Genomic DNA, 15,469 nt, shown 5'->3' with positions numbered 1-15,469 from the left:
AGTACATAGAAAACAAATTTTGGATTAGTTCACAGATAAATTAATTCAGTATTTCATTCTTTATTTTATTTATAATTGTTTACCAGGGTAGAGCACTGATCAATACTGACCAATTACAGGCTCAGCCAGGGTGAAATACAAAACATTTCCAAATAGGCAGAAATGTAAGCAACAACAGAGGAGTTCAGATTAGTTATCTAGAAAAACTGTACATGTTCATATAGTAAACAAGCAGGGTGCAATGTGCAAAATTTACATTAGTTTCCAAAGTAGATCAGTTACTCTATGAGAGGAGCACAGAAAGAAGAGAGGGATAGAGTGTTAAATTATATGAATTATGAATAATATGAAATATCTTCATCTCATAAAGCTTGAAACACTGAGATTCTCATTGCTCTGGTAATGGCCAACAAAAATACCATTTTCCAGGCAAGAAAAATAATTTCCTACAGACCATGGGTTGAAAAAGCAATTAAGCCCATCTTTCCAAAAAAAGTTCAACATCCATGGAGAATGTGGACTCATGATACGTGGTTTGAGGCAGACCAAAACTCTATGAAAAGCTCAAGAGACATCTAGCTTTAGCAGTATTTTTTTTCCTGAACAAGATTTTGAATGGGACAAATTAAGGACAAATGGAATCCTGACCATAAAATACTGCAAGTCCATACATGACAGGGATAACAAACACTCCCAAACCATAACTTTTTAACTGCTTTTTTTATCATAAAGGAGTCAAAAACTGTTCCTGCCCAAATGACATTCCATTTTGAACATAAATTACTCAAATACATTCAATCCTAAAAGGCAAAATAAATTTTGAGATGTGAAACAAAATCCTAGTCCTAGCAACAGTACATGTTTACGAGCCAGGATGTGTCTCCATTACAATGGAATACAAAATGTCACTGACTGGACACTGAGGAAGACAAACTAGGTGGAATGGAGTATAAGAACTATGATACACTTGATAAAGCTTGGAATATCCAAGTGAAAGCGCTTGTGGATACTCTTCTTGTTTTCGTTTGGAATAAAAGATTTTTACATTTTGAAACAACTTCCGTTTTGTGTCTGGACTCCGTGGCGGATATCTTATTTGCTTCTTGGTCTGTGGTTCTACATTTGGTTTTGCAGTATAAGAACTATTAAAACGGGTGTTTTGATCAACACCCTCCAAATCAAGGTAAGTGGAGAAAAGGCTTAAATCTTGATTTCCATGACATGGACAACAACTGTCTACTCATAAATGCCCAGATATGGCTTTGTAGAGCAAGAAGATGACAAATAAAAATGTGCATAATTTAGAACAGATCTATTTGTGGTAACCATCCTAAGAAAAAAGGGTCTGGGATGTCTTCTATACCAATGATATTCTAGAATCACAAAACAACTCAGAATATACAATTTTGTTGGAAATTCATGAATTATACTGGGCAAACTGAATCAGTCTCTAGAAGGACAGTTGGTTTATTCCCTCATTACTGATGTAACATAGATCAGTATTATTATATGTCTATTATTACCTCCCTGAACAGGCACTATACTAGCCAACTGCAGATAAAAAAATCATATTAGTGTCCTAACCACTATCAAGTGCCTTATGTGGTATTTCTTCTAAGAGAGACAGAGATCACAGAGGTCCTCTGAAAGACTTTGTTGCCTAGATGAGCTCCTCAGCCATGCAATAAAAATCCATTATTAGACATAATACAGGTACAGTAGGATATAAGGACCTAATTACATAAAGGTTGTGGACATCTGACACAATTTCCACTGCAGGCCAACAAGATGAGAAAGTCTGAACCCCTTCCATCAGGCTTCCAGTTTTTCTCTAGGGACTGACAGGAAAACATTATGTGCAGTCAAAAAGCACTGAAAAGATGCTGCCATTTGACCCAAAATATGAAGAAGTCCCATGGCTTGTGGAAACAAATTTTCTCCTGAGTTCCTGCTCTGGAGTCCAAAAGCAAAACACAGAAAGGGATAGAAAACTGAAATTAACTGAAATATAACTTCTACCAAATTACCTTGAATCCAAGAACCCACAAAAGGGCCTTGGTTTTATCTCTAGCCACATAAACTGTTGCTATAAAGGCACACTGCCCTAGTCAGACTACTAGACATAGCTGAACTCTTTGGCTGCTGCTACTGTGTCTTTCTCTGTCCCTCATAGCCAGCCTTAGGCATAGGCCAACTAGGCGGCCGCCTAGGGCGCCGCTGTAGCAGGGGCACTTTTCCAGTATTTATTTGGTGTAGGTAGACCAGGATGGGGGCACCAGATGGTGTGGTAGGGGGCACCATGGAGCCCTTTTGCCTAGGGTACCAGTTGACCTAAGGCCGTTCCTGTGTCCCTGTTGCTGTGTCTGGGTATCTACTGCAAGGCAGATGGGCTGTGGGATTTAAAAGGCTGTTTCTGCTTCCCTTTACAGTCCATTATAATTTCTGCATTAGTTTGTAGGTCTTTCTATGGAGCGTACAGACCTCTTGTCATACTTCTGTGAGCTCTATAAGAAACTAAAGTCACCTGTTTACTGAGCAAGCTACTGCAAGTGAAAGAAAAGTACAGTTGTGTTACATTTACCATGTGTGTGTGTGTGTGTGTGTGTGTGTGCTGTCTTTCGGCTTTTCCCGGTTAGGGGTCGCCACAGCGGAACTGTAGAAATTCAAGTAGCTCTGTGTTACAGTACTGATCCTTTGGTCTTCCTGCCATGTAGAAGCCCACAAATGGCCCAAATCCCAGAGCCTTTGCATCAACCCCAGCTGACAGATGTCCGAGGACAGATGTTCATACGTCAGGGGTATAAAACGGACGTTCATCAGCACCATCTTCAGGGCTTTCTAAGCTGTGGAGTCAGTCAGATGCCTGAGAAAAGTACAACCCTCTCACCTATCTAAAACTTAAAATATAAGCAGGAAGACCACCATAGCTGAAAGCATAAATTTAATGATAAAACAAAGGAGATATGCACTTTCGCGTTCCACCACAATGCTTCATCAGATCTAAAAACATGATTAAAATGTACACATATATACTGAAACACAGAAAGACAATCAGTGAGACAGCCAATAAAATAACAGGTACATAGGCAACCAATTTGCATTAAGTTAACAGTTTCCTCCTTGCTAGGGCTGGTTTAAGGGGGACAGAACCATTTAAACCTGAAAAGCTATCTGCGGAAAAACTGTGTCTTGCTGCTTACATTTTTTTGCTTTCATTGCATGTTGTGCAATTTGGACCTTTGAAGACGCTTGGGCCTCTTTAGTTTTGCAAGACCTATCTAAAGCCTAAGACAGAGAGACTGTGGAGTAGAAGCACAGGAAGGTTTAGGGTACTCACCCCAGCTGCCATCCATGGGGCCAGGCAGTTAGAGGGAAGGAGGGTGGGAGTTGGTACTGTAGCATTAATCTACTCATACATCTACAATTATGGTAAGAGTAACACAATTGTACTATGGTCTTTATATTCAGTGTTGCAGTACTGATCCTTGGGAGGACTCCCACAGCTAGAGATTGGGAGAGTGGCTGCCTGAGGGCCCTTGGGACAGAAGGTTCTGTAAAATACCAGTTGCAAAACCTGTGCTAGTTCTGGATGCAGTGCATAAATGGTAGTGTTTGGTAAAGGTGTGGCTTGAAGAGCAGGTGGCAGCTTCCAAGATGGCCTGAGTAGAGACACCTTTTAAGAAGGTAGCAGTAGCCACTCTGTGTCTTGTGGAACATGCCCTGACAGATGCTGGTAGTTGCTCTCAATGACGAAAATAGCGAAAGGAAATACAATTAGATATCCACTTTGAAACTGTCTGTTTAGAAACAGGTCTACCTTAATTTCCTTCAGCAAAGGCCATCAAACACTGATATGCTTTATTTGGGGACAGTGTCCTGCTAAGGTAGTATCTGATCTGTCAATGCACATCCTGCTCTCTCAGGGTTAGGAAAGAACATTGGCAGATGTGTAACTTGGTTTAAAGGAAAATCTGATACTATCATGGGCATGAAGGATGGACTGGTTCTCAAGCTGTCTATCCCTATGGAATATAGTGGAGGGCTCTTTCCACATCAAGGCTTGCAGTTCTGACACCCACATGGTTGAGGTAACTGCTATGAACAGGGTGATCTTCCATGTAGCATCTTCAGAGGGGCTGAGGCAGCTGGATCAAAAGGTGGCAGGGTAAAATTTTCCAATAAACAGTTCAGGTCCTAAGAGGGTAATGGATTTTTCTTAGGTGCTCTCAGGTGTTTTGCCCCTTTTATAAATTATTTCAAATGTGAGTGAGTATGGACAGGTGGACAGCAAGGTATGCAAGCAGAAAGGGCAGATATATGTACCTTACTACTTGAATAAGAAATGCCCTGCTTAAAAAATTCAGAACGGTATTCCAGCACTTGATTCATGGCAGCATTAAGTGGTATCATACCTTTGGTTTGGCACCAAACAGAAAACCTTTTTCATTTTTACAAGTATGCCTTTCTGGTAGTTGGTTTTCTTGCCTCTCTTAAGATAGATAACACTTCAGTAGAATAAGATGCATTGTTTAGTGTTAGAATCCAATTTTCTAGGCTGTCAGCTTGAGTATGCTCAGTTATGGACGAAGGACACATCCTTTGTGCTGGATGAGCAGATCTATCACATGGTTAGATTATAGTATCACCGTCAGTGAGGGTCAACAGGAGGGATAATGAGAAGTTATGTACCTACCATAATGTTCCATGTTAGTTGTCTTTTCTCGCCTTCTTTCTTGCTTGATGGGTTCGGAGCCGATCCTTGGCTCCGACTCGGCACTTGCTAAGCTCGAGAGTCACTTTTACCAGCTCGAGGCAGCCCCATATCCCATGATGCAAGGCGGTAAGTACCCAGATCTCGTTTGATGACAAAAGGGCAATAGCACCTAGCATAATAACTTCCCAAAGGAAGAAAGAAGAAGAGAAAAACCTGCAGTATGGTAGAAGGACCAGCTCTGTACGGTCTTCAGAAGTGTAATTCCTTGTAGAGAAAGGTCTGTCCAGGCCTGGGGGAAGGAGGGAGGGTCGCAAGAAAGAAGGCGAGAGAAGACAACTAACATGGAACGTTATGGTAGGTACATAACTTCTCAATGTTAAGTTGTCAATCTCGCCTTCATTCTTGCTTGATGGGACCGCGTCCCTAGCACCTCTATCCTGGGTGGCTCAATGGAACAGACTCTTGAGAACGGTAGAGCCAAAACTGGCTCTGTCCCTGGAGGCCAAATACAATTTGTAATGGGAAACAAAGGTATGAGGAGTGGCCCAAGTGGCGGCTGCACAAATAGTGTCTAAAGGAAGTCTAGCTTGAAAGGCTGTAGAAGTAGCTAAGCTTCTGGTTGAATGTGCTTTAGGTTTCGAGCACAGCTGTTTTCCCCTGAGCCGATAAATTTCAGCGATGACAGAAGAAAGCCATCTAGATAAGGTCACTTTTGAGACAGGAAGGCCTTTCTTGTTATCAGCATAGGAAACAAAGAGTTGATCGGATTTCCTGAATTGTTTTGTTCTGTCCAAGTAATATCTGAGTTGGCGGTGGACATCAAGATAATGTAATTTTGTTCGATCTGTTTGAATAGTTTGGAAAAATACAGGAGATCAATGGCTTGATTCAAATTAGTCTTTGAGGCGACCTTAGGCAAAAAGGTCGGATTAGTTCTCAATGATACTCTGTCTTTGTGGAAGACCAAATAGGGGGGGCGAACAGATAGAGCATGAAGTACAGACACCCTCCTAGCCGATGTAATAGCAACCAGGAATAAAGTTTTCCATGAAAGAAATTTCAGGGAACAAGAAACAGCTGGCTCAGAGGGGGGAAGAATCAAGGATGTCAGCACTAAATTTAGGTCCCATTGAGGAGGAGGACTCCTGACTGGAGGCTTCAGGAGGAAAATTCCTTTCAAGAAGGCTCTACAAAGCCTGTGGGACATAATGTTGTGATCTGCGAACCCGACATGAAAGTTCGAGATAGCAGCCAACTGAACTCTAACTGTGGAAGAAGAGGAGCCCGCGTGAAAAATCTCCGCTAAGAAATCCAAAACTGCTTGAACTGGAGCAGTGAAGGGATCAATATTCTTGGCTTTAGCCCAATAAGAAAAACGTTTCCATTTGCTCGTATAAATCCTCCTGGTAGAGGATTTTAAGGAAGCTACTATGATGTCTCTAACAGGGTTAGAGATCATAGGAAGCCTGGCTAAGGAAGGAAGTGGAGCAACCATGCTGTGAGGTTGAGAGAAGGGATAGACCGGTGCAGCTGACCGGATTGGTGAATCAGAAGATCTGGCACTGGGTCCAGATGCCACGGCTGCACCAAAAGGTGACGATGGAGGAACGGAAACCAAATTTGTCGAGGCCAATAAGGAGCAATGAGAATCAATTTAGCTCTCAAAACGGTTGCTTTCTGGATAACTTGAGGGATCAGAGGAAATGGAGGAAAGGCATAAAGAAGTCCCTGGGGCCAATCCTGGGTCAGAGCGTCTCTGGGGGGATGGCCTGGCAGTGGGAAGAGAGAGAAGAAGTCTGGGCATTTGCTGTTTTGGGGAGTAGCAAAAAGATCGCAACATGGGCGACCCCATTCCAGAAAAATCTTTTCCACTATAGATTGTTTGAGAGACCACTCGTGAGGCATGAGAATAGCTCTGCTCAATCTGTCCGCTAAAATGTTGGTTTTCCCAGGGATGTGCGTTGCTACCAGAAACCGATGAGAGGAGATCGCCCATTGCCAAAGTCTGAGTGCTTCTCGACACAAGGGGTAGGACTTGGTTCCGCCCTGTTTGTTGATATACCAAACTACAGACATGTTGTCTGTGTGGACTGCAATTGACCCTACGGGAAGAAAGTCGTTGAGGGCTTGCAACGTTAAAAGCACTGCTCTCATCTCTAGGACATTTATGTGCAGGTGGTATTCGAAAGGTTGCCACGTCCCATGAACCATCCTGCCCTGATAATGCCCCCCCCACCCGATCAGGGAGGCATCCGTAGTGACAGTGGCTACCGAGGATGGGGGTACAAAGTGTCTGCCTTGGTGAATCTGGTGAGAAGTGATCCACCAAGCAAGATGATTCTTGCAAATCTGTGTCACCAGTATTTGGTGACGCATTGGAAGTTGTTGGTAAGACCACTGAGTGAACAACATCCATTGAAGAAGGCGCATATAGAAGCGAGCCAGGGGAAGAAGGGTAATGGCCGCAGCCATGAGGCCTAACACCTTTAGAACCATTCTGGCCTGTACCTTCTTGTTGGCTAGAATGATCCTGACGTGACTTTGAATGTCTGAGATTCTTTGATCTGTAAGGGTAGCTGACATGCGAACAGTGTTTAAGTTTGCGCCTATGAAAGTAATAGACTGGCAGGGCAATAAGGATGATTTTTCGGAGTTGATCGAGATGCCCAATTGAGAACAAAGATTTATTGTGTAATCCCTGGCTTGAAGAAGCTGATGCCTGGTGTTGGCTGAAAGGAGCCAGTCATCGAGATACGGAAACACCTGGAATCCTTGATGTCTCAGGTGAGCCGTGACCACTGCCATACATTTGGTGAACACTCTGGGGGCTGTAGTGAGACCAAAGGGCAGGGCTCTGAACTGGAAATGACTGGACCCCAGCCGAAAGCGGAGAAATCTCCTGGAGCGTCTGTGAATTTTTATGTGATAGTACGCATCCTGAAGATCTATTGAGCACATCCAGTTGTCCTTCTGTAAGAAGGGCAGAACTGACTGAAGAGTGACCATTCGGAATCTTGTCTTCCTCACAGACTTGTTGAGTCTGCTGAGATCCAATGTTGGTCTCCAGTCTCCCGTCTTTTTGGGGACCAAAAAGAACCTTGAGTAGATTCCAGGCTCTGAATGATCTGTTGTAACTGGCTGAATGGCTCTTTTTTGCAGTAGTTTTAAGACTTCTAACTCTGCAATTTCCCTTAGACCGGGTGGTACATCTGGAAGGGAATTTGAGTGATAGAAAGGACTTTCCTCGAAAGGAATTTTGTAACCCTCAGAAATGATCGACTGTACCCATCTGTCTTGAGTGAGGGAACGCCAGGCTTCTGGGTACAGCGATAGTCTTCCCCCGACTGCCTCCAAGGATGGACAGCCGGGCAACACCTCAGGGATGCTGAAAGGGCTTGTCAGAGAGGCTCTCTGCTTCCCTGGTTTTGGACCCCTCTGCCTCTAGAGCGTCTGTTATTGTTACCCCCTCTGCCTCTAGGGGTAAACTGACCACGTGAATCCGGCGTGACTCCTTGGGATTTGCGGAACCACATTTTGCCACCCTTCTGCCCTTTGGGGTAAGGTCTAGAAGGGGTGGAAAAACGGACCCCTACGGCAGAAAGAGTCTTGCCGTCCTGCTCACACCTGGTTAATGTTTCCTTCATTTGAGGGCCAAACAAAGCTGACCCATCAAAGGGAGAGTTTGTGAAGGACGCCTTAAAGGGATCTGCAAAATTACAGAGCCGCATCCAGGCTTGGCGTCTAAGAGCCACACCTGTACCTGCAGCCCTACTCGCTCCATCTGCAGCATATGATATCAGTCGCATGGAGGAGTTAGCAATAGAATTAAGGGTTCCTAGCTGCGAAGCAATTTTTTCTTGAGCCCCTGCAGCTGTAGGATCCTGTACTACTTCACCTAGCTCCTTAAGGATATCCCTCTGGAGTCTGGTGAAGTGACATAAGTAGTTCAGCGAACGCATAGCAAAGGTCGCTGAAGAGAACATCCGCTTAACATACCTATCCATGGTCCTAGAGTCCTTATTAGGAGGATGGACAGGTACGGAAGGATCTGCAAGTTCCTTCTTAGTGGCAGCCGCCACCACCATGGCATCAGCAGGGACACCTTTTGTGAGGAATTGCTTGTCCGACGGGGCAGTAATAAATTTAGAAGGCCTCCTAGGGACTGGCTCTACAGAGTCAGGAGCAGCCCACGCCTTTCGAGCAATAACCTGCATAAGGGGGTCGAAAGGCGGAGACACCCAGGAGGTGGAGGGCCGAGATCCAAATGCCTCCAGGTATACCGACTCATCCTCAGAGGAATTATTGGTGGGCCAGTTTCCCCTCTGTCTAAGGAGTTCTAGGATGTCTGAAAAGGAGACATCCTCAGAGGGGGATCTTGGGGATCCCTCTGACTCATCTAAGTCAGTATCTGAAGTGATAGACTCGGGGGAGTACGTGTTTCCTCTTACAGGTCCTCTTTCGCGGAGGATCCCCTGACTGATCAGGAGAATCCTCGGAAGAGGGGGTTCTTCCCAGTGAAGAAACCTGAGGCGGAGGATCTCTGGGTCCGGGAGCAAGAGAAGTGGCAGAGATATCGACAGGCACCATAGAGGGAGGAGCTAAGGGAACAGACTGCTGGCTGAGTCCAGTGGCCAGCACACTCTTCATCACCTCGAAGGCTCCCCTCCCAGGGAGGTCTGAGAGAACCCGTTCCGAAGAATCAGGAACTCCAGGACCTACTGAAAGGGAAGGCTCCGAGGCAGATGTCGGAGCCGAGCTCACCAAGGCCGAGGCTCCAAGGGGAAGAGTGGGGTCGGACAAGGGTCCGATGCCACTCACCCCCTCGGAGGAGACCAGGGAAGCCCGACCACCGAATCCCTCTAAGGAAGGTCTCGAAGAGGAGATAAGAGTAGAGGCTGAAGGAGCAGAAGGGGGTATCTGTCCCTCAGCTGTAGCAGAAACCATTCCCGAAGACTCCAACTCCAAACTCTGGGGTAGAGTCGAAGGAGGAACTGCAATGGGGTGTGGACTAATAGTCGTCTGTTGAGACGGACTATGTAGCATCTGGGCCAGTGCCTGTGATTTTAATAATCTACTGACCACTCTCTCTAAATCATGGTCAGAAAGCCTGAATGACCTGGATGATCGGCTCCGATGGCTCCGATCCGAGAGGAGAGGAGAAGCCGGAGCCAAGAGTATCGGCTCCAAGGAAGGGACCTAGATCTCTTCCTCAAAGGAACCATCGGAGCCGAAACCATGGAAGCTGTCGGAGCCGACAACTTTTCGGCACCGACAGAAAGTTTCGATGCATCGGCTCCGGCCGGAGCCGATACAGACATAAAAGTAAGGGTGTCGGAACCGGTCGGCGCCGACACCGAAGCCTGAGCCACATGGTGATCGGAACCGATCGGAGCCGACACCGAAGTGGCCGAACCAGAATCGGCACCGATAGCCATCGGTGCCGAAGGTTTGTGCAAACCAGAATCGGCTCCAGCCGGGGCCGATCTCGACTCTGAAAGAGTCGGAGCCGAGGCCGCAGGCTTGGACACAGAAGCCTGGGCCTTGGAAGACTTAGAAGTCTTAGATGGAGCCGACTTAGCTGGAGAACCCTCCGGCTTAAGTAGGCCCCTCAAAATCAGCTTATTTCTCCTTTCCTGCAGGACTCTCTGGCTAAAAGAATGACAAATCACACAGGAGTCCTGCAGGTGGAGAGGTTCCAGGCAGTATAAGCAAGAAGTGTGACCATCTGTCAGAGACATCTTCTGACAGCACGAGTCACACTTCTTAAAGCCTGAGACCCTTTCCTTAGACATGGTGTAAAAAACACACACACACAACACCTGTCCAAGAAATATAACAATCCCAAAAAAAAAGAGAAACTATTCTCTTACAAACACACGCACACACCCTAACAAGGGGGGGGGGATGGGATGGGAGAAGGCCTGACTAAAAACTTTAGGAGAGAGGGAATTTTAGTCAGAAAGGGACCAAAACTAGTCTAAAACTATTAAATTTAAGTCTAAAATTAACTTTAAACTGAAAAGAGGGGCAAAGAAGTAGTGTATAAATCACTTACCAGGAGCTGGTAAAAGGAGGACCTCATCAGCGAAGCGGCAAACGAGATCTGGGTACTTACCGCCTTGCATCATGGGATATGGGGCTGCCTCGAGCTGGTAAAAGTGACTCTCGAGCTTAGCAAGTGCCGAGTCGGAGCCGAGGATCAGCTCCGAACCCATCAAGCAAGAATGAAGGCGAGATTGACAACTTAACATCCAGTGTTACCTTGGCCAGAAGGGAGCTTTGAGTATCATGCTTGGCCTGTCTGATCTCAACTTCAGCAGTCCCCTGGGGTTAAGGGTAATGAAAGGAATGCATACAGGAAGATGTCTGTCCATTTTAAGGAAATGGTGGCAGCTATCCATGCCCTTATTTGTTGGGTTCTAGAGCAGTGTATTTGCAACTGTCACTTCAGAGTAGAGGTAAAAAGAATTATAGTGGTTATCCCCATTGGTGGTCGAGATCCAAAGATCTCTTTTGTGTCCATATGCCGGGGTCCACAACATCCCTGCTCAGAGAATCTGTTATATTATTCTCATCTCCACCTCACACATTCAGTGAAGTCAGCTCCAGCACGAAAAACTTGAATGAGTGATCACTACCTCATTCAAATACATGCTTGGCCAGGGCATTAGTTACTTTCTTTTTATTTATATCATTTAAATGCTCCATGATCCTTTCTTTTAGCATGCGATTCATTTTGCCAACATAGAAGGCTCTGCAGACAGTACAGTCTGCATAATAAACAAGATCTTTACTCTCACAATCAGCATAAAAATCTGTCTCTATTATAAAAACCAGTACTAGGTTGCAGAAATGAGGTGTTTGTTAAAATATATTTACATGCTTTATTTAAAAGTCCCTTTTCGATCAGAGTGAACTATAGTCTCTGTCAAGTTATTCCGATAGCATACTTGTCATTTAAGGGAAAGGTTATTCCTAAAACAAAACCTAAGAGAATCCTCAATAACCTTTCTGATGTCAGGGTCAGCTTGTAAAACAGACCAATTATTTTTTAAAATATTACATACTATGTTCACATCAATTGAATTGGTGAGACAAACTCTATTCTTACGACATGTACCAGCAGAAGTAGTACCTCCAATATTATCATTCCTGAATCTCTCAGAAAAGTAGGGTCTTCCATCACTACCCCTCATACGAAGTATCTCATTCATGCAATGCTCAGTCTCATGTAATTTATATCCTTGAGCTAAAAGTTCATTCCTAAGAAGTCCAAAATCTGGAACCAGGTTATCGCCATCGTCATGTAGCCTCATTATCTGCAGAAATTGTCCCTTGTTCATTTTTAGCCATGTTGATCTGAGTTTTATTTATTTTCTTACTGTATAAGCTCCCTGGAAGATCATAGGCAGTAGATTTTTGAAGGTTAACATTTTGAACTTTGGTATATGAATGAACTTGTTTAGCTTTGTCAAGTCTAAGACTGGTCTCTGGGTGCCTTTCTTTCATGGGACCAAGAATATTCCTAAGTAGAACTAAGTACACTATTCTCCTGTGGGAACTGGTTGAAGACAGCCATGTTGTAGAAGCTCTGTGACTACTGAGGGAAGAAGTCCTTTCTGTTCTTTAGGTGGCTTTGGCATTCCTAGAAAAGTTTTTTTTCTGAACATGAAATAACCTCTTTCCATGACATTTATGATCCAATGGTCACTGGTGATGACTTTCCACTATTGAAGGAAGGATTACAGTTTCCCTGCTAGGTTGGGGTGTTTTTTGGGGGTGGGGAGAAGTGCTGTGGCCGGTGGATAGTTACAGCTGCTCTTTGAGAGACACTGGATCCTTGGATCTTTCAGGTCTAGTTCGCTGATCAGCTTGTCACTTTCTGCTCTGTCTTGGCCTTTTGCCTCAGGGAGCTCTCCCTTTTTCTTGCTTTGGAGACAGTGGCCAAGATTTATATGGATAATTCCTGTTCTAAGTTCTGGAGACAAACAAAATTCACCTGTTTTGATTTGTTTCCCATTCTTATCCAGTTTTTCAAAAACTTTCTCAGCAGGGGTACCAAACAAAAATTCCTTACCCAGTGGGGCATCAAGGAGTTCCACCTTCACCTGACCTAGGAGAGATTGTGTCCACATACAGGCATGTCTACACATGACAGCCCCCATAACACCGGCAATACATGATGCATTCAATGCATTATAGCCACATTTTACTGAGTGTCTGGACACTTGGGAGGGCTGAGCTAGCTGTCTCCTGTACATCCCTTTGCAGGGTTTTGTCTAAGATCTCCTCTGCCTTAGGGATGATCTTTTCCTGTAAAGACTCGATGTAAACTTGGCATTTAAGATCTCTCACAGACAGAGTAGCTGATGTATACATCTTTTTACCTAATCTATCACGCATTCTGCTCTCTCTATCATTTGGTAAAGGATGTCTATTTGCACCCTTAGGAGTTCTGTTGGTATATTCAGTAGATACCACCAAGGGATCTGTCTGTGGGTTCCTGTAAAGGTGCTTAGCACTCTATAGAAGTAACCTGGCTTCCTGGGGCAGGAGGAATAGAGTCATGGTGCAGAGACATGTCCTCAAAGGCATCATCTTTGTTTATGTTATGAATATATATATTCCTGTCCCTCCTACTGTCGGCTTCTATTGTAATACCTGATTTTATGTTTGCATGAACAGCTCCGTTAACTGGATATTGTATGCAATTGTTAATACATGAGAGTTTCTATTTGTAAAGAGTTTTGTAATTGACTAAGGCTGCTGCTTTTTTTTCATATATGCTACAAACTCTATCTGGCTGCCTTTTTCTAAGTGCTTAAATAGAAGATTTACAGACTGTATATTGTATAGCAAAGAGTGGGAACTAACAGATAGGCATCCTGTCTCTCTAACATCTGGAAACCTACATTTCAGTAACCCCATATTTGCATGCAAACAGATATCTCGTTAGCTTATTTTTCTTTCTCTCCTTCTATACTGTGGAAGCCACCATTTTTGTTCTTAGTAATCACAAACTTGCATAGCTACAAATATCTCTGATAAGCTTTCTTATTGTCCTGTTTAAAGGCTAGAAAGGTGAAATGCACAACTGTGAAATACAGTGCACTACTCTTATTTGCCAGACTTTACTTAATGTGGATGAGTACAGACAAACAGTTGTGTACCTACCTAGTTCAACCATCAAGATATGCTTATTAACACTTTCTCTCTCTCTCTCTCTCTCTCCCAGTGAAACAACCCACTACCTAAAGAACTTGCACAGCTGAAGTTCACTTGCAGTTGCAAAGGTTCACAGGGGAAAAATATACTGGGTTAAATATATGTAAGACAAATTCATAGACTCAGACTAATAATTTAATTTGTAAGTCATGCACTAGTGTGTTCTGTTTGTAGTGTTGAGTCTGCTGGAAGGATATCTCCACCCTTACGGGCCTTTTACTGCTGAAGGTGAAGCTGCATTAATACTTCAGCATATTTTACTCTTATCAGTGTAATAGATCCCTGGAAAAGACATTGAAAAGCCCATAACTATAAAGTTAGATGCTGTGACTCAGGTCAAGTTTTTAGAGTTCAGTCACCTTGTCTTTGTATTCAGGAACATTCTACCTCACCGATTGTTCATGGTGGTAAACCATCTGTGGGATTTCCATCTGTGGATTTTCTTCCCACTCCATTCGCTTTGCTAACTCTGCTCCCTTGCCCTTCCCCCATATCCAACCCTCTCCCAGCACCTCTACTCATATCCCAAGCAAACCACTCCTCCTCATTCCTCTGATCCAGTTATATACAATTCTACCTTGTCCACACCCACATTTCATTCGCACCTTACCTACTTTTATTTAGCCAAACTTATCAGCTTCCCCTTACATCCATCAGCTTGAATTCTCACCCCACCCACTATAATTCTTTGCTTCTTACTCCATTTTAATGTCATAATACTATCACTACCTCAAACTGTCTTACATTAATTCCAGGCTTACCACCTTCTCTTCCATTATACACATAAACTAACATTGTGCCATAATTGTACTACTGACCAGTCACATCTCCCCCATCCCTTCTTATCACAAACCACAGGGCAAAACACCTAACCACATTGTCAAAGCCCAGCCTGAAGTCAAAACATTTCCAACCTTAGCTTTACCTGCACACATATCACAAGACAACAGAATCTCTGTTTATACCTGATATTACATTCTAACACATAAATACCACTTTTACTATTGTTAAACCCACTATCACAGTTGACATGCTCCTCCTAACCTGCCTGGCTTCTTTACCCTTAATTCTCAACCTCGCTACAGCTATATCCTCGCTCACCCCGACACATCAATACACCTCAACAACTTCCCCCAACCACTGCTCCAGTAAACGACACAACTTCTCACATATCTCCTCTCAGCTTTTCCCTGTACCCTCCCATATTATTCAAGCCACAAATTGGCCTCCTCACCTCCTACAGAACCACACTTGACACCAGTATCATCCCCTAGGAATAAAAAACACTTCCCATGGTACTCCTTCCGCATTACCTACTTACTCAAATGTGGAGACATACATCCTAACCCTGCCCCCCCCCCCCAATCCTAACCAAAAGAGTAACCGCAAAAAATTAAACATACTTACACTGAACCTTAGAAGTGTATGTGATAAAATAGCCCCATTGCATATCTGGATTGATCAAAATAAACCTGACATACTACCCCTTACAGAAACATGGCTACACCCCAGTGTAAAAGACTCAAAAAT

The 15,469-nt window shown here is 44.0% G+C and overlaps 1 protein-coding gene across 1 annotated transcript in view; it reads right to left on the bottom strand.

The window, feature by feature from the left end:
• The window catches only part of LOC122796644 (copine-3-like), a 1,024,312-nt gene that overhangs the window by 107,575 nt on the left and 901,268 nt on the right, over positions 1 to 15,469 (bottom strand). Inside the window, 4 exon segments of the mRNA XM_044065281.1 lie at positions 3,690 to 3,730; positions 4,076 to 4,111; positions 5,077 to 5,083; positions 10,437 to 10,484. Of these exon segments, the coding sequence (XP_043921216.1) occupies positions 3,690 to 3,730; positions 4,076 to 4,111; positions 5,077 to 5,083; positions 10,437 to 10,484 (132 nt within the window).

The sequence above is a fragment of the Protopterus annectens genome, chromosome 3.part0 (assembly GCF_019279795.1).
Source record: "Protopterus annectens isolate FY-2018-M chromosome 3.part0, PAN1.0, whole genome shotgun sequence".
Lineage (NCBI taxonomy): Eukaryota > Metazoa > Chordata > Ceratodontiformes > Protopteridae > Protopterus > Protopterus annectens.
Note: the sequence above shows the minus strand (reverse complement) of the source record. Positions and strands in the feature narration are given on the sequence as shown.